We start from the raw sequence: 20,020 nt of genomic DNA, 5'->3' as shown, positions 1-20,020 counted from the left end.
ACTGTGCGGCGATGCAAGGGAAGAGGAGGCCGCGCATCGCAGTGGACACGAGGTGTGGCTCGCCGACATCCGAGATTCCTGAATCATTGGCCTGGGCCTGCTGTCCCACTGAGGGCCCATGTGGATGTGTCAGGGCCAACACTTTACCCAGTGCTGAAGCCGTGGCTCTCCAGCAGGGCAGCTCCAGGAATGGCTCCCAGCGGGAACAACAACCACACCGGTTTCACAGCGGCCCGGGGCAGTGCAGCACACCCGGCAGCAGCCCAACGCAACACAGCTGAACCAGGAGCAAGCGACAGTGACGCCGGCAACCACGTCCCCACCACGGACCAGCAGCTGTGCAGCGAACAGGTGAGCGATCCGATGTTGGCCTGGGTGAGTGTGGGACGACGGCCGGAGTGGGCAAAGGTCTCCGCACTGGACCCGGAGACCAAAGCCCTGTACTTGCAGTGGGGAACGCTGGAGGTCCACGACGGGTTGCTTTTTGGGTGGTGGTAGTTGTCCGATGGTGAACCACATCTCTTGTAGCTGGTCCCCCGGGGGCTCCGCACCAAGGTGCTGAGGTCTGTGCACGGGCTGGTGGGGGCTGGCCATTTCAGAGTTACAAAGACACTGGGCAGGCTGCGTGAATGCTTCTACTGGCCTGGGTACAGGCAGGACGTGGAGCTGTTCGTGCACTGCTGCAACACTTCCAGCTTCCAGAAAAGGCTGGGCTGCCAGTCTAGGATGCCAGTGCAGCAGTTCATGGTGGAGCCCCAGTATGGGTCTACTACCCCTCCCAGTGGAAGGGACTATCCCCCAGGCTTGGAAGCCACTGGAAGGGGCCGGTAGAGGTGCTCGACCGCATCTCCGATGTGGTATATTAGGTGCAGTTGCCTGAGCGTCAGAAGGCTGCACTGGGATGGACTGGCACTGTGTCAGCCCTTGGCCACCGCTGACCCAGCGAGGCTGAAGGAAGGAAGTGACACTCAGGGTGCCCTGCCTCTTGTCTCACACAAACAGGTGGCAGTGTCGACTTTAGGACTTTGCTCTGGACTCTGGGGTTGCCGGGGACGCCTGACCCCTTGGGTGGGGGCATTGTGACGCCCTGGGGCGTATGGCCGACAGCCCACCTCCGCATCTCTAATAACCAATACTGTTTATTGTTCTTGTGTTAAAATGCCTTTGTAGGATTATGGTGGGAAGTTCTAGTTTATTTATTGTTATATTTTATCTTGGGTTATACAGTTATTTGCTTGTGTATTTGTGGGTCACCCTGACTGTAACCGGGGTGTGTGATGGTCACCTCCCCCCGTCTGGTGAGACTGGTTGGGTTCACTCCCCGGGTCATGGTGCCTGGTTTGTTTTGTGTTTATCACAATAGAATGTTGTTGAGTTAAATGAGCTTCCTCGTCTGTCATTATGGACAAAATGCTTGCTACAATATGTACTTCTCCAAGAACTCGTACATATTATTAATGGAGCTACCTCAGCCACTTTCTCTGGCAGCTTATTCCACATATTGACCACCCTCTGGTTGATTCAGCACTTTGTAAAAGTATTCAGTCCCTGATCTTTTGTTCACATAAATGAGTATTGCAACCAGGGATTTTGATCAATTTAACAGAGAATTTTTATTTGTGAATCACTTGCTTCTTTTTCTCCCCCCACAAGAGAGCCCAAAAAAAGAGGGAAAATTGTAAAGCATGAAAAACTAATTCAGAAACTGAAATGTCAGCTGTTCAAAAGCATTCATCCCCATTTGCTCAATACTTAGTTGAACTACCTCTCGCAGCTATTACAGCCAGTAGTCTTTTTGGATAAGTCTTTATCAGCTTTCCACAGTGTGACGGAGCAAGATTTGCCTATTCCTTATTGCAGAATTGCCCAAGCTGTGCTAAGCTAGTTAGGGAGTGGCAGTGGACAGCAATCTAGAGGTCATACCACAGATTGTTTGATTGGGTAAAGGTCAGGATGGGCTATTGAAGGACATCGATTTTCTTCATTTGAAGCCATTCCTATATTGCTCTGGCAATGCACTTTGGGTCATTGTTCTGCTGAAAGATGAACGTCCTCCCCAGTTTAAGCTTCCTGGCAGAGGCTAGCAGGTTTTTATCCAGGATTTCTCTGTATTTAGCAGCATTCATCTTCCTATCATTCCTGACCAGGTTTCCGGTCCCTGTTGCTGAAAAGCACCCCCTTAGCATCATCCCCTTAGGGATGATGTTACCTTTACCTGGCTGATGCGCAATATTAAATTTATGCTACACTCACATATCCATTTCAGTCTCAACTGATCACAAGATCTTGCACATCTTGATGGTGTCTTCTAAGTGTCGCAGTGTCTTTACGGGCAAGGACATGTTTTTCTTTCTTCTTTGCTACTCTTTGATAAATGTCCTTTTAGTTCAAGGCCTTGGAGATTGTGGAGATGTAAACTTCATCTCCGGTTGCAGCCGCTGACTTCTGCAGCTCCCTCAGAGTCACTGTAGGCATCCCAGTGGCCTCTCTTACAGCTGCCATTCTTCTCCAGTGACTAAGTTTAGAGGGGCAGTCTGACCTAGTCATCATTGCAGTGGTTTAATGATGGACTGCGCTCAAGCTCCAAGGTACGTTTAGTATTTTTGAGATGGTCATGTATCCTTCCACAGATTTGTGCTTCTGTGGCGACCCACTTCCCAGCGCACTCGAACCGGCTCACAAAGCGGTGCGCGCTGGCATTGAGGCTGGTCGCAAAAAGGGTGCTAAGCTTGTTCACCAGCAAGGGGAAAAGCCCACGCGCGGGACAGGACCGTGAATACGCGCCCCCTACAGCATTCCCGCCTGGGGAGGGTGGGATCAGGAAGGCTTTAAAGTGAGGCCGCAAAGTTTGAATAAATCTCTTTTGCAACTGCAGCTCACCAACTCCGTGTCATTATTTCAGCGCTGCGTGTAGCTACAATCGGTGACCCCGACGGCCCAAATATCAGATGAACGACGCCACATCTGTTCATGCAGTTTCGTTAAAACTGCCAAGCTTCTGGACGCTGCGACCTCACCTATGGTTCCAGCAAGCAGAAGCACAATTCCACATTCGGCAGATAACCTCGGATGCCACATGTTACTACTACGTGGTGAGCTCACTCGACCAGGAAACAGCGGCCCAGGTTGAGGAGTTCATACAGTCGCCCCCAGCGGACGGCAAATACACAGAATTCAAAGCCTTGCTCATAAGGACTTTTGGACTCTCACGGCGTGAGCGAGCTGTCCGCTTACTGCACCTGGATGGTTTGGGAGACAAGCCGCCATCGGCTTTGATGAACGAGATGCTCTCCCTGGCTGGAGGTCACAAGCCCTGCCTCATGTTTGAGCAGGCATTCCTGGAACAGCTGCCAGAGGACATACACCTGCTGCTGTCCGACACGGATTTCAGCGACCCCCGGAAGGTGGCGGCCCGGGCGGATGTGCTGTGGAAAGCCAAGAAGGAGAGTGGGGCGTCCATCGCACAGATCACCAGGCCACGCTCCCAGCAGCAAACCAGACCAGGCCCGGCCACAGAGCCCGCTAACCCCAAAGGCAGGGGTGAGGAGACCAACAAACAATGGTGCTTCTACCACCAGCGGTGGGGTGCAGAAGCCCGCCGCTGTACCCTGCCCTGCAAGTTCCCGGGAAACGCCAGGGCCAGCCGCCGCTGATGGCTACTAAGTTCACGTGGGACTTCACACTGGCCGCCGTAGCCCAACCACTCCTGGGAGCAGAATTTTTGCGGGCTCACAGCCTACTGGTCAATGCCGAGACCTTTCAAACGTTCTCCCTGGGTGAAGCCCAGTTGCTGGCCCCACACCTCGACTCCATCACGCTGTCCGACAACGACTTCACCAGAGTCCTGGCGGATTTCCCATCGGTTCTGGCACCGCAGTTCACGGCAGCCATGCCCAGACACGGCTTACAGCACCACATCCCGACACAAGGACACCCCTCCACGCCCGTGCTCGAAGGCTTCCCCCGGACAAGCTCCAACTGGCGAAGGAAGAGTTCAAGAGGATGGAGGAATTGGGGATCATACGGTGGTCCGACAGCCCATGGGCCTCCCCCCTGCCAGTGTCGCGAGGAGCGCGGCACCTCCTGACTGTCGTGGACCGGTTCACAAGATGGCCAGAGGCGGTCCCGCTCACCGACACCACCTCCGAATCTTGCGCCCGGGCACTGATTGCCACCTAGGTATCTTGCTTTGGTGTACCGGCCCACATTACCTCTGACAGAGGTGCCCAGTTCACCTCCAGCCTGTGGTCAGCTATGGCCAGCCTTTTGGGGACACAGCTGCACCACACAACTGCTTACCACCCACAGTGGAACAGTCTGGTGGAGCGTTTCCATTGTCACCTGAAGTCGGCTCTCATGGCCCGCCTCAAAGGGCCTAACTGGGTGGACGAGCTTCCCTGGGTCCTGCTCGGAATCCGCACAGCGCCCAAAGAGGATCTGCACTCCTCGTTGGCCGAGTTGGTGTACGGCGCACCCCTGGTCGTCCCAGGGCAGTTCATACCAGCCCCAAGAAGAGGAAGAACCCGCAGCAGTCCTGGACAGACTAGGCGAGAGGCTCCTGGCCCCCATACCCACTTCGCAGCATGGGCAGAACCCGATCTGTGTACCCAAAGACCTGCAAAACTGTAAGTTTGTTTTTGTACAACGGGGCGGACATCGGGCACCGTTACAGTGGCCCTACGAGGGGCCGTTTATGGTGATCAGAAACAACGGGTCCACGTTCGTGCTGGACGTTGGGGGGAGAGAGGAGGTTTTCACGGTGGACCGACTCAAACCGGCCCATATGGACGGCGCAGCCGGTCGAGATTCCGGCACCGCGGCGCAGAGGCAGACCTCCCAAACAGAGTCCGACCCAGACTGTGGACATTGGGGGGTGTATCGCCAGTTCTGGGGGGGGGGTTATGTGGCGACCCACTTCCCAGCGCACTCGAACCGGCTCACAAAGCGGCGCGCGCCGGCAGTGAGGCTGGTCGCAAAAAGGGCGCCAAGCCTGCGTCACCAGCAAGGGGAAAAGCCCGCGCGCAGGACGGGACTGTGAATACGTGCCCCCTAAAGCATTCCCGCACGGGGAGGGCAGGATCAGGAAGGCTTTAAAGTGAGGCCGCGAAGTTTGAATAAATCTCTTTTGCAGCTCACCGACTCTGTGTCATTATTTCAACGCTGCGTGTAGCACACCGCTACACTTCTCTATTATTATTTCCCTGACTTGTCTTGAATGCTCTTTTGTCCTCATTTTGGTTTGGTCTGTTGAAAATCTACCATATTTTTGGACCCAGACAGAGGAGATATTTATTCAGATGTTTCTCCAGTTTTCTACATCAACAAATTGGGCAAGTTTGTTAGGTAATATAGAGTATTGCACTTGAAATTTTGCCTTGTAATTATAAAGGGAATTTGTACTTTGTCAGCCTACAATTTTGGTTTTTAATGTTTAGTAAATTGTTGACTGGTTTTGGAATTTTTCTTTTGATTTGACATGATGCACAATGTTTTGTAGATTAGCTCAAAAATCTTACTTCAATATGTTTTGAATTTATAAAATGAAACAGTAAAATATGAAAATAGTTTTGGGGGCTGAATACTTTTTCAAGGCTATGTTGTTCCTTGGGTCCTTTTAAATCGCTCTGTCCTCTCACCGTAATCCTGTGCCCTCTTGTTCTTGATTCCCCAGACCAGGGGGGAAAAAGACTAAGTGTGGATTCACCCTATCTATGGCCATCATGATTTTATCATGGTTACATAGGGTCACCCCTCATTCTCTTACACACCAATTTTTTTTTAAAATCCCAACCTGGACAATCTCAGCCCCACGAGTCCTGGCAACATCGTCATATATCTCTGCACTCTTTAAGTTCAAAGTAAATTTTGTTATCAGAGTACATGCGTGTCACCATTTGTAACCCTGAGATACTAGTGTGTTGTCTCACAGTTACACTGTGCAAGTATTTTCTTTTACAGAATGGATCAGATTGCATATGCAATGCACCTAAAATTACTTGGAAATGAAGCATTTAAACAAAAGAAATATCACATTGCACTCCAGAGGTATGATGAGGCTCTGCAAATCCTTCAATTTTGGCAACCAGAGAGAAGGTAAAAAAATATATTATCTTAACTTTGCAAGTATTACATGTGATTTCCAACATAAGCCTCCTATCCAGATTTTACTGGGATGCAAGGTTGATTTGGAAAAGATTGCTGGGTTATGTTTTCCATTTCATGTTTGTTCCTTCTCTGTGAATGAACAGACATTTTCCAGGCCTACTGACTGAATTAGCTACCTGACTGTATGGCGTTTGCTGAGCAAATGGGAGTACTGTGAAGTGTGGTTTTCAGCAGAAGGAAAGAGCAAGCGGAGCAGTGTGTCAGGGCAGTGAATGTAGGAGTTGTGCATTTGTTTAAGTCATTGATGAGGCTACATTTGGGGTACTGTGTACAAGTTTGGTCACCTGTCATCGGAAAGACATGGTTAGTGCAGAAAAAGATTTAAAAGGATGTTGTGATGAAGAGTCCTGGCCTGAAGCATCAGGTATTCATTCCCATCCATTGACTTGCTGAATTCCTCCAGCATTTCGTACCAGGATATTGCCAGTACTAAAGGTCCTGACAGGGACTACGTCTTTATTGCTTGGGATGTGGGAGAAAGAGGAGTGACCTTATTGTAATGCTTAAAGCTGTGAGAGCCTTGGATAAGGTGGATGCTAATTGTCTTCCCCTCAGGGCAAGGGGGCATAGATCTAGGGTGAGTGAAAAGATTTAAAAGGGACCTGGGAGGCAATTTTTTTCCACATATGGTGTTAAGTTTAAGGAGCAAGTTGCCAGAGGAAGTGGTTAAGGCAGGCACAGTAGTTTTATTTAAGAAGCACTTGGATAGGTATATGGAGGGATAGGAATCAAATGCAGGAACTTAGGACAAGCTGGGTGATCTTTTTGGTTTTCATAGACTTGTTGGGCTGATGGCCCTTTATGACTCTGTAACACCTTTCATTGTATTGTTGGGCATACATGATTCAATACATTGCCCAGTCATCTAAAAAGATGTAAAAAAAAGCATTTAGGGAAATTTATATAATTATTTCTGTTTACTGAACAGCATTAAGTTGACTGGAACTTGAAATGAATAAACACTGTAGCTATAAAAATAGGTCACTGACTACCTAACCTGAAATCCCAAAGCTCTTGCACCATCTGCCTAGCATATGTAGCTGGTGATGGAATATTACCTACTTGCCACTATGAGTGTAGTGCCAACAACGTTACAGTTTAATAACTCCCTAGACAAAATCTGGAACTTGATTGGAACTGCATCCACCACCCTGTCAGCCGGTGCACTCTGACAACAGTTTCAACTACTACTACCAAATGAACTCCCACTTTTAATAAAGACAAAAAATCATATACACTGAACTGTACATCTATAGATCTACACATCTACATTTTCCCCTCTAAATCAAAATTCATCCAAATCTATATTATTCATTATTTCTGGGGTCTAAATCCTGGAGCAATGTGCCTAATAGCATTGTGGGAGTACCATCAGTGAAAAGATTTGTAGCTTTTAAGAAGCAGCTTGGAATCAGTGAGGGAACTGAAGTCCGGTGAATGCTGTGAGATGCAGCATAGTGTCAAAAATGAAGATGGGCAAAAGATACTTCCCTTGTGCTGTCTAGTTCTAGATTCTGGATAAATGACTCTGCACATTGCCCCTCATGATTTTATTACACTTCAAAAAGATCATCTATTGTTCCCCTACGTTCCAGTGAAAACAATTTCAACCTGCTCAAACTGTCTCCACAGCTCAGTCCCGAGTCCCAGCAGGATCCTCGTAAATCTCCTCTGCAGTCTTTCTAGCTTAATGGCATCTTTTCTATTGACCAGTGCCCAAAACTAAACATAATATTCCCAATACAACCTCATGAATGTCTTGTAGAATTGCAATGTAACATCCCAACTTCATACTCAAAGTCCTGACTGATGAAGGCCTTTGTACCAAAATACCTTTACTAACATGTTTATCTGTGATGCTACTATTAGTGACACTTACTTGTGTTTCTAAATCCCTACAACACTCCAAAGGGCCCTACTGTTCACTGTGAATCTCTTTCCCTTATTTGTTTTCCCAAATGCAACGTTCAATCAATTAAATACCATTTCCCATTTCCCATTCCTTGGCCCATTTACCCAGGTGATCAAGGTTCCTCTGTAAATTCTGAAATTCTCATTTCTGATTAGCAACCACTTTCTTTCCAAATGTTTGTATATTTTATCCCTCAAAACCTCTTCTGGTATCTTGCCTATCACAGATGTTCAGCTAATTGGTCTATAGTTTGCATTTTTTTTTTTTTTTTTGCAGCCCTTGAGTAAAGGCATATTACCCATCCTCCAGTCTTTCAACAAATCCAGTTAAGATGGCTGGTAGCCAATGAAACAGGAAAAACAACTAAATATTTTGTTAATCACTCTTTTTCTGGCAAACAAGCATCTCAAACAATAGCCTTTGACTTCCCTTTGGACTTGGCAATTCAATGTGACAGAACTGAGATGAGGCAAAACAGCAGGCTTGTCACTCAGAGCAAGGAAGACCTGAGGTTCAATTGAATTAAATGCCACACCAAGTCGGCAAGGTTGTATAGAGGCCGGATCAAGGCGGCGGGGTTTGGATCCCAGGCCGTACCGAAGCAACTGAAGCTGTTGTTTGAATAGATTGAAAATGTCAAGGTGTTGGGGCTGGAGGTGAGGGATCATCTGGTTGAGCTCGCTGCTCTGTTCTGTGCTGAACTAATTCTCTGAGAACAGACTTCTTTGTGGACTTCAGTTCAAAACGCTATTTATTGTTTGCACAATTTGGTTTTTTTTGCTGTTTGACAGTCTATGTTTTAACAGGTTTTTTCAGTTTTTTCTTTGTTTTGTGGCTACCTGTTTGAAGACAAATCACAAGGTTGTATAATGTGTGTATGTACGTTGATAATAAATGTACTTTGAACTTCAACCATTCTTATTGATGCATATCCCTCACCCAGAGCTCCTGAAATTTTCTCCCTAGTTTCCTATAGTGTTTTTCATCAACATCTGTATCAAACATCTCAGGGTTTAAGTTGCATAACAAAATCAATTCACTCAGTAATGTGATATACAGTACATAAAATTATCATGTGGTGCTTTTCTCTTGAAAGTGGCAATGTGTTCAATTTTTTCTGGAAAAATGTAATTTGATAGTACGGTCTTTCTGTTAAATGTTTGGATCTAATTTCACAGATTTCAGTTGCACAACTAAATAAATGATTCCAAACCGCTCATGATCATGATATACATTTCTTCAAGACAAGTTACCACATAGTGTTTCTGAAGAAAGTAGCAGTGTGTACTTTTTGCGGTTGAAACCCTTTGATAGCGGTTGTTACTTTATACATTTTGGTCTATCTTCTCAAACATTCTTTAAGTAAAACAATAAAAAATACTGTAAACAGCTCAGTACCATGATTTGCATAAAGATGTATAAAACTAGCTACCACATAGTATTTCTGATGTAAGAGGCAATGTATACATTCTCCTTGGAAAAACTGATTCTGGTAATGTGGTAGTTTTGTTGTACCTTTAGATCTCACTTCTCAGACTTAAGTTGCACAACCAAATAAATGATTCCAAATCACCCACTATACGAGATACATAAAATCAAGTTTTATTTTAAACAACTTTCCACATAGCCTTTTCTGAGGAAAATCGCAATATATACATTTTGTTCTGGAAATGTCAAAATCTCCAATGTTGACTGTTTGTAAGCCCTTCCCATTAGCAATCCCAAGGTCTGATATTTTCATATCTTACTCTGCAGTATACTCAGACGAGAAATACTCATTGAAGATTTCCTCCATCTCCTGCAGCTTCACACGAAGATGTCCGTTTTGTCTTTGGGGGCTTTATTCTCTCCCAAATACTATTTTCCCTTGATATACATACAATATATTTACATTCTCCTGACTATTCTCTGTCAATACTTTCTCATAACCCTTTTTTGTCCTTCTGATTCCCTCTTAACTATATCCCTCTAACACTTGTACTGCTTCAGAGATTCTTTTACACATGACCCATACCTTTCTCCTGACCAGAGTCTCAATATCCCTCATCATCTGGGGTTCCCTAATCCTGCCAGCCTTACCCTTCACCCTTCATAACAGGCATATAAAATCTTAATCTCCTTTTTCACTTTTAAAAGCTAATCATTTGCCAGATGCTGCTTTGCCTGTGAATACCCGACTCCAATCAACTTGCTCAAGTTCCTGTCCAATACCATCAAAATTTGTTTTTAGGATTTTAAGTTGTGGTCTAGATCTGTCCCTTTCCATAACTAATTTAAAATTTATACAGCTATGCCCACTGTGCTCCCCTACTGACACCCCAGTCCCTGTTACTGCCCTATTTCCCAAGATTAAATCAAAATTTGCCTTCTTCCTGGTTGGACCTTATTAAATGTCACATGAAGAGACTTTGTTGAATACACAAAACAAATTCCACCCCATCCGCAGCCTTTGCATGACAGCGGTCCCAGGCTATATGAGGAAATCTAGCTCATTACAGCCTTGCACCAGTTTGTGTGTCTTCACTGTATTTTCCCTGTAACAGTATCATTCTGCATTGTCATTGCTTTCACTTTTACTACCTCAAGAGCAATCCGTATTAATGGCATGCAAAGGCTTTCATTGTACCTTAGACCATGTGAAATAATACACCGATTACTATTATGGCTACTTGGTGCAGTCTCCCTGCACATTTGTTCCTCAAGTAAGTGGTGAAAGAACATTTTTCTCCAAAGACTGGTGTAGAATTTACTACATGAAAGGTGGTGGAGCCAAACAAAAATTAACTACCTCTCTATATCATCATTACTCTGCAACTTGCAAGGCTATGGACCAAGACCAAGGAAGTGGTTTTATCTTCTGTAATAGATGTGAAATGGAACAGCTCGGGAAGAGGTGGTTTGGCCTACATTGTTAACTGATTAAATTAGTAATTGAATGTATAACTAGTCATTTCTGCCTAAATAATACTTAAAATCCCTCAATTTTCTGCACATTTGTCTAAGAGATTCTTCAATGCTTCCACCATCACATTCCGGGCACCCCCCACTTGGTCCACATACCTCCTCTGAGCTTGCCCTCTTTCATCCTCTTTCACCCTCTAATATTACCGATTTTTATCTTGGGGGTGGGGGGGGGGTAATATTGACAATCTTCACTATCTATGCCCCTTGTAAACTTATAAACTTCTATTAGGTCTCCCTTAACCTCCACTGCTCCAGAGAAAAGACTACAGGTTTGTCCAATCTCACATTATAGGACATGCCCTCTAATCTAGTCAGCACCCTCTGCAAAGTCTCTATATACTTTTTATAATAGGCAATCAAAATTAAATGCAATATTGCAGAAGTGGCCTACCCAGACTTTTACAAAGCTGCAACATAATCTCAAAAATAAAGGCAAGCATACCATATTTCACCTTTAACCACACTATCAGCCTCTGGAGCCAATTTTGGGGAGCTATGGACTTATACATCCCCTGCCCCACCAAGATCTCTGTCAAAACCATTCAGGGTCCTGCCATTAATGGTGTCCTGACCTTTGCAAGAGCACACCTCGCGTATAGCCAGATTGAAATCCATCTGCCATTTCTCTGCATCTGATATACATTTTGCTCTGTCTAATGGATACAATTCGCAATGCCATTTTTGGTATCATCTGTAAACTTACTACCCCATGTACCTACATTTTCATCCAAGTCATTTATATACAATCAATTCTGGTTAACTGACTAATTGAGGTAGCGACTTAAATGGGCCAAAATGTACTGGTCCTAATGTGAACCAAAAGTATAAAAAATACAAATTGCTTTTTAACTGAGTAGCAAATTGTGTATTTAAATGAAATTGAGAGCAAATTTGAATTCTAGCAATACTACTACAGTACTATAAATCTGTATTAATTTCTAATAGTTACTTATGGAGGAATTCATCCAGATATGCTGCCGTGTTCTTTTGTTTGACTGTAAATGATCAAGATCTGCGCAAATATCTAGTGCAGATAATAGACTGCTTTCATACAATGCTATCGAGGATTGTATCCTCCAAATCTTCATTTTTATTGTAATGTTCAAAATGATCGTCGATAGATACCTTCAAATTCTTCATTGTTCGGAACTGTCGAAATAGTGAAATTGTTTCATTTTCACTCCCGGCTGTTTCTGGCATCTCCCAAATCTAAATGTGTAAAAACCACACTGACTAAAACAGTTCTGAATTGTCTTGATGTTTATTTCTCGCCAGCTATTGGTGTCAAAAATCACTGCTTTTTGATCAGAAATATATGTAACTCATTCTATTTTTAAAACTATTCACTGTAACTGAGGTGTAGTGTCTAACGACCACACTCATGCATGCAACTAACTCTAGTTAGAAACTGTTCAGCAACAGTCCCCTGCCCCAATTAAGCAGCATAGTGTCAGGGAATCCTGGCTATTTTCTTGATTAGTCTTTTAAGAGTTGTGCCAAATAAACGGTTGCCCCAATTGACCAGAATCCTCTATATATCACAAACAGCATAGGTTCCAGAATGGATCACTGCAGAACAATATCAGTCATGAGCTCCCGTCAGAAAATATCAGAGAAAATGTCTCTCTTCTATTGATATTCCTCTCCGCACCTTGTGGCGCATCGAACGGCAACCTTTACCGTTTCCTTAGCATTTGCCTTTTTTTTTTAACAAGGCCAAGTTGCTCAACCCAGTGCAGATGGAAAGCTTGCAAGGAGCCAGCCAAATTCAAACCCAGGACCACTCACCTTGAAGTCCAGTGCAGATGCCACCTTACCACTGGCTGGCATCTATCTTCAATGGGCAACCCAATTTTGAATCCAAGTGGCTAATTCACCATGGATCCCGTGCATTTTAATCTGGATGAGCCTACCATTGGGGACATCTGGGAGACATAATAGAATTTTGGATCTCATGAAAAATGTGCAAAGTTAAATGAATTCTAATGATGGACCTTTATAAGCTCATAGTAAATAACTACTTGGTGTATGCAGTGCAAATTTAATTCTGCTCTAATGAATTGGAATTGTGTTTAGGAAGTAATGGGTATGCAGCACAGGCTTTAAAGCATTGAGAGTTCTGGGAATGTCTTTTTGAAGTAAACACAATATGAATACGGTGATAAGCAGCTGAAAGAAGAGGAATTAGAAATCAGTTGGGTGGAAGGGTTTTTATTGCGTGCTTTAATTCTCAATGTCTCCTTAAAAAAACATAGACTGCTGCTGAAATAAAGAGTAAATGTCATTGTAAGCTAGATGGGGCTAAAGGCAAAGTTGCTTTTGTAATTGCTGAATATTTTATCATGTTCACTCGGACATACATATAATGCATGTTTTCTGTTCATAGGGAGTTAGCTGTGCTCTTCTGCAACAAATCCAATGCCCTTTATAACCTGGGATTGTGGCGAGAAGCTCTTCAATCTGCTGACTGGGCTACTGCCATGGACCGTACTTATATTAAGGTAAGCAAATGTTTTTGTGCATCTGTTTGTTACTTCACATTAGCTCATGGCATCATTCACGGTTTTCAAATTCACCAAGGTAAACAGAATGCCTGTGTTTATACTTAAGGTTAGTAGGTTTATTTAATTTTTAAATGTTTTTAATTTAAAAAATTAATTTTTAAATTTCTGAGCGATTAGATAGAGTCAGTGGATGTTGTTCCTCAGAAGGCTTTAAACAAGGTGTTGGACCTGAGGTTGCTAAATAAGACAAAAGCCCATGGTTTTACAGGAAAGGTAATAGCATTGTTGTGGGGGGAAAAAATCTCAGGAGCAGCAGACAGAATAGATCAGGCTGACTCAGAATTGTTTCAGACTAAAGGGTTTTATTACATGATATCATGGAGAGCCCAGACACCTAAAGCGGAGTTCTGAGACTGCTCAACAATGGATTACACTCTTATTTATACCGCAGGTGTACGTGACAAGAAGCACTTAGATCTAAAAAAGGAAGAACTTCAACTACAACTCGTTAGAATAGTGAAGTTGCACTATATGTCCTCGAGCAGTTATACATTTTCTGAAGTGTTAGTTCTCAGGACAGTATATCAGGCTTTCCCAAGTGCAGACATGTGATGATTCTTAGAACAAGGAAGCACAGACATAGTTATTTTCCCATCCCATCTACAAAGCACTTTTCAGTCACACAGTGTACATTAGTCGCAGATAAGTGATTACAGACTTTGAATTCACATACTAGAAGAAGGTCATTAACCCCTTAACTTCCATCACAATGTCTCACTATTTTTCTTCCGCAAGCATTGACAGAAGATTGACTGACTGGCACAAGGCAAAGACTGGGAATAAAGGAAGCCATTTCTAGTTGCCTGCCGATGATTGGTAGTTGTTGTTGTTGTTGGGTCTGCTACATTTCACATTAAATGTGGAGGAGCAGGTAGTGTTGAGGAAGTAAGGAATCTGCAGAAGCACAGTGTGGGAGGATGGGCAAAGGACTGGAAGATGGAAAACAGTGTAGGGAAGTGTATGGTCATGCACTTTGGCAGAAGAAGTAAAAGTAATTTATTTAAAAGGGAAGAAAATTCAGAAATCAGAGGTGCAAGGAGTTGTACTGCACATTTTCGTAAAGGTTTATTGGCAGGTTGAGTCAGTAATAAGGGAGAAAAATGAATTGTTAGCATTTATCTCGAGAAAAATAGAATAGAAAAGCCAGCTATAATGCTGGACTATTGGGAGCAGTTTTGGGCCCCGTATCTGAGAAAGGATGTGCTGGCATTGGAGAGGGTCCAAGGGATGTTCACAGGAATGATCCTGGGAATGAACAGGTTAATGTTTGAGGAGTATTTGATGACTCTGGATCTGTACTTGCCGGAGTTTAGAAGAATGAGGGGAGGATCTATTTGAAACCTATTTAATATTGAAGGCCTAGATAGAGTAGATGTGGAGAGGATGTGTCCATTAGTGGGAGAGACTGGGACCAGAAGTCGCAGCCTCGGAGTAGAAGGGCATCCCTTCAGAACAGATATGAGGAATTTCTTTAGCCAGAGGGTGGTGAATCCATATAATTCATTACCACATGCAGCTTTGTTGTCGAGTCATTATGTTTATTTAAAGTTGATTGGTTTTTGATTAGTAAACATGCAGAAGTTTGAGGAGAAGGCAGGAGAATGAGGCCGAGAGGGAAAATAAATCAGTAATGATTGAACAGTGGAGCAGACTCAATGGGCTGAATGGCCAAAATCTGTTCCTATATCTTATGGTCTTAAAATTATAGGGCACTATCAGTGAGTGTACATACAACAGGTTACTGATCAGTTGGAGATACGGGCAGAGGAATGGCAGATGGAGTGTAGTCTGAACAAATACGAATTGTTTCATTTTGGGAGGTCAAATGGAAATGTGGCAAACCCTGAGAGCAATGATATTCAGAGGGTATACATAAATCCATAGCTCACTGTAAATGGCATTCCAAGCAGCTAGGTAAAGAAGATTTACAGCCTGCTTGCATTCACCTCTCACTTTTGTCACATAACTTTTTTAAAAAAAAGTTGGGGGAATATGTTGTAGCTGAACAAAACCTTGAAAGTATATCCACCGTCATGGTGATGGCATTACAGGAAGCTTTGGAGTGGGTGCAAAACATCTTCATCAGGATGTTGCCTGTTAACAAGAGATTGTTAACTATAAGAAGATGTTGGACCAACTTGGATGTTTTCTGTAGAACGTTGGAAGCTGAGGATTGACTTAGTAAGAGTATATAGAATTATGACAGGCATAGATCAGAATCAGGTTTATTATCACTGGCATGTGTTAAATTTGTTAACAGCAGCAACTCAATGCAATTCATAACATAGAAGAAGGAATCAATCAATCAATGAATTATAGTACGGTATATGTGTATTGAATAGATTAAAAATGGTGCAAAAACAGAAATAATATATATTGAAAAAGTGAGGTAGTGTTCACGGGTTCAATGTCCATTTAGGAATCAGATGCCAGAAGGGAAGTAGCTGTTCCTGAATCACTGAGTGTCTGCATTCAGGCTTCTGTACCTCCTACCTGATGGTAATAGTGAGAAAAGGGCATGTTCTGTGTGCTGGAGATCCTTATAATGGACGCTGCCTTTCTGAGACACTGCTCCTTGAAGATGTCCTGGGTAATTTGTAGGCTAGTACCCAAGATGGAGCCAACTAAATTTACAACCCTCTGCAGTTTCTTCAGTCCTGTGTAGTAGCCCCTCGCTTCCCCCCCCCCCCCCCCCACCCATACCAGACAGTGATGCAGCCTGTCAGAATGCTCTCTACGGTTCATCTATAGAAGTTTTCGAGTGTATTTGTTCACATGCCAAATCTCTTTAAACTCCTACTGAAGTACACTCACTGTCTTGCCTTCTTTATAACTGCATCAATATGTTTAGACCAGGTTAGGTCCTCAGAGATCTTGACACCCAGGAACTTGAAACTGCTCACTCTCTCCACCTCTGACCTCTCTATGAGGATTGGTGTGTGTTCCTTCGTCTTACCCTTCCTGAAGTCCACAATCAACTCTTTCATCTTATGGACATTGAGTGCCAGGTTGCTGCTGCGGCACCACTCCACTAGTTGGCATATCTCACTCCTGTACGCCCTCTTGTCACCACCTGAGATTCTACCAACAATGGTCGTATTGTCAGCAAATTTATAGATGGTATTTGAGCGCTGCCTAGCCACAGAGTCATGGGTATAGAGAGAGTAGAGCAATGGGCTAAGCACACACCCCTGAGGTGCACCAGTGTTGATCGTAAGTGAGGAGGATATGTTATCACCAATCCGCACAGATTGTGGTCTTCCGGTAGGAAGTCGAGGATCCAATTGCAGAGAGAGGTGCAGAGGCCCAGGTTCTGTAACTTATCAATCAGGATTGTGGGAATGATGGTGTTAAATGATGATTTGTAGTCGATGACTAGGATCCTGACATAGGTGTTTGTATTGTCCAGGTGGTCTAAGGCCATGTGAAGAGCCATTGAGATTTCATCTGCTGTTGACCTATGGTGGCATTAGGCAAATTGCAATGGGTCCAGGACCTTGTTGAGGCAGGAGTTCAGTCTAGTCTTGACCAACCTCTCAAAGCATTTCATCACTGTAGATCTGAGTGTTACTGGGTGATAGTCATTAAAGCAGCTCACATTATTCATTCTAAGCACTGGTATAATTGTTGCCTTTTTGAGGCAAGTAGGAACTTACGCCCGTAGCAGTGAGAGGTTGAAAATCTCCTTGAATACTCCTGCCAGCTGGTTGGCACAAGTTTTCAGAGCCTTACCAGGTACTCTGTCAGGGCTTATCACCTTGCGAGGGTTCACCCTCTTTAAAGACAGCCTGACATCAGCCTCTGTGACAGAGATCACAGGGTCATCAGGTGCAGCAGGGATCTTCACATCTGCAGTTATATTCTCCCTTTTAAAGTGGGCATAAAAGGCACTGAGTTCATCTGGTAGGTTGCCATTTGTACTTTGTAGGAAATAGTGTCTTGCAAACCCTGCTAGAGTTGTCGTACATGTGATGTCACTTCAAATCTTGCTCGAAATTGTCTGTTCACCCTTGAGATAGCTCTCCACAAGTCATACCTGGTTTTCTGATATAGATCTGGGTCATCAGACTTCAATGCCACAGATCTAGCCTTCAGCAGACGACGTACCTCCTGGTTTATCCATGGCTTTTGGTTTGGGGAATGTACAGCAAGTCTTTGTAGGCACACACTTATCCACACAGGTTTTAATGAAGTCGGTAACAACTAGAGCATACTCATCCAGATTTGAAGATGAATCCCTGAACTCAGTCCAGACCACTGATTCAGAGCAGCTCCTGTACTTCCCTTGTCCATATCTTCTTGGTCCTCACTACTGGTGCTGCAGTCTTCAATCTCTGCATATACTCAGGGAGTAGAAGTACAGCCAGGTGATCAGACTTCCCAAAGTGAGGGCACGGAATAGCATGGTAGGCATTTTTGATGGTGTATAACAATCAATAGTCCATTGTGATGTTACCTCTGGTATTGCAAGTGATCCGTTGATGGTAATTGTTTAGTGATTTTTTTTCAGACTGGCCTGGTTAAAATCCTCCAAAACAATGGTGAAGGCATTAGGGTGCGCTGTTTCGTGCATGTTGATCCCGTTGCTCAGATCATCTAAAACCTGATTGACATTGGCTTGACAAGGAATGTATACCATTATTAAAAATGATCACAGAAACCTCCCATGGTAGGTAAAATAGACAGTACTTAACTTCGAGATATTCCAGCTCTGGTGAGCAGAATTGGGACAGCACTGACACATTTATGCATCAAGAGGGGTTGATCATGAGGAATACTCCTCCACCTCTGCTTTTGAGAGACTGTTGATCTAGCCTGACAGTATATTGTAAACCCATTGATCTGAATCACTGTATCCAGTATGGAGGGAGTTAACCAGGAATCCATGAAACAAAGGACACATGTGGTCCTAATGTCCCTCTTATGCAGCACCCTAGCTCTGAGATTATTGATTTTATGGATGTGATAGTCAGTTTCTTGCCGGGTGGAATATCTGATACTTGCAATCATGAATTAAGTTCAAAGTTGTGGCGACCCACTTTCTGCGCAGGCGCACCGGCTTACAAATAGCCAGCGCGCGGAGAGAGACTTTGGTAATGCACCTCTGACGTCATTTCCGCCCGGAGAGGGCAGGCGCTAGGGATTAAAGTTTGAATAAACTAGTCTGGAAACGACTTACCGACTGCGTGTCGTTGTCTCTAGCTCTGTATGTAGTACATCGCTACAAAGTACATTTATTATCAAAGTATGTATACTGTATACAACTTTCAGATTCGTCTCCTTACAGGCAGTCACGAAACAAAGAAACCCAATAGAACCTATTTTAAAAAAGGAAGACTGTCAAACAACCAATGTGTAGGAAAAAAACCCAAATGCAAACAATAAAAGTAAGTAAATAGTTTTCAGATCTGATGTTCACAGAAGTGAGTCCACCACCACAAAGTCAGTCACCACTGTAGCCAAACTGCAGGCTACGGCCTCAGTTCAGCACAGAGACGAGTAAACCTCTCGGTGCAGTGTGCTGAACACAGTCATTCCTTGCTCTCGGGCCCAGGCCCCACCACCTTGATTCAGCCTGTACACACCAGACCACAACCGTCCTACACGTTTTAAGGCCACAAAAATGCCAAGTCAAACAGGCAGTTCAAAAGCTCAACTCTGGAATGGAAGTTACAGGCTATTAATTGCAGTGATGTTTTGAGAAAGAAGTTTAAATGTGACACGATTTGTTTTTTAACACAGGTTTTCGCAAATAAAGTGGCAGAGGTGCTTTTTCCCCAGAAAAGTCGTAGCAAATCATTTATTGAAAACCAAATTCAATGTCGGTGGTTGTGAATTATGTACATTTCTTCCAATTACATTAACCTACACAGGCCCCCCTCCCCCCCCACCCCCAGAGTTCACTAAAACCGGCTTTGTGAGCCTGTCCGGAGCTCGGAGAAGCCACCCGGTTCAGGTCCTGTGTTTCAAGGGTGGAAGTGTAGCAGGTGCCCCTGGCTCAACCAGAGGTCTATTAACACTCTCATGGTCATGTTGAGGCACCAGGGACATGGTAGCAGAATCCTCCAAATCTTGCACTCGTTTAAGGAGATCTACTGAAATATGTTCAGGTTTGGAATGGGGAGAAAGGACTTTTACCATAGATAAGAGGGGAAGTCCTTTCTCCCCATTCCAAAGTGCAGAAGGGGCCATCGTAAAGGGGGGCTTAGGGGATGTTGGTGTGAATTGTGGTGGATGAAAATAAGCAAGGCAGAATGTAGGTCACCAGGAACCAAGCGTTCTGTATGCCAGGATGGGAAGTAGGAATGGGTGAAAAGGAATTGAATTTGCTGAGGAGGGTGGAATGCTGTTGAGAGACAGATCAAGCAGTTGTGGCATCAGGAATGAAATTGCCTGGCACTTGTAACGGCTATCT

At 44.2% G+C, this 20,020-nt stretch overlaps 1 protein-coding gene across 10 annotated transcripts in view; it reads left to right on the top strand.

Annotated features, from left to right (window-relative positions):
- The window catches only part of LOC140730967 (TPR and ankyrin repeat-containing protein 1-like), a 141,821-nt gene that overhangs the window by 15,427 nt on the left and 106,374 nt on the right, over positions 1–20,020 (top strand). For 7 of the 10 annotated variants that reach the window (XM_073052120.1, XM_073052136.1, XM_073052145.1 and 4 more), the window contains 2 exons: positions 5,959–6,093; positions 13,428–13,542. In XM_073052120.1, the coding sequence (XP_072908221.1) occupies positions 5,960–6,093; positions 13,428–13,542 (249 nt within the window). In that variant the 5' untranslated portion in view covers position 5,959. The remainder of the gene's footprint in view (positions 1–5,958; positions 6,094–13,427; positions 13,543–20,020) is intronic. The other 3 variants (XM_073052151.1, XM_073052150.1, XM_073052155.1) reach the window with 1 other exon arrangement.

This window comes from Hemitrygon akajei, chromosome 1 (assembly GCF_048418815.1).
Source record: "Hemitrygon akajei chromosome 1, sHemAka1.3, whole genome shotgun sequence".
NCBI lineage: Eukaryota > Metazoa > Chordata > Chondrichthyes > Myliobatiformes > Dasyatidae > Hemitrygon > Hemitrygon akajei.
Note: the sequence above shows the minus strand (reverse complement) of the source record. Positions and strands in the feature narration are given on the sequence as shown.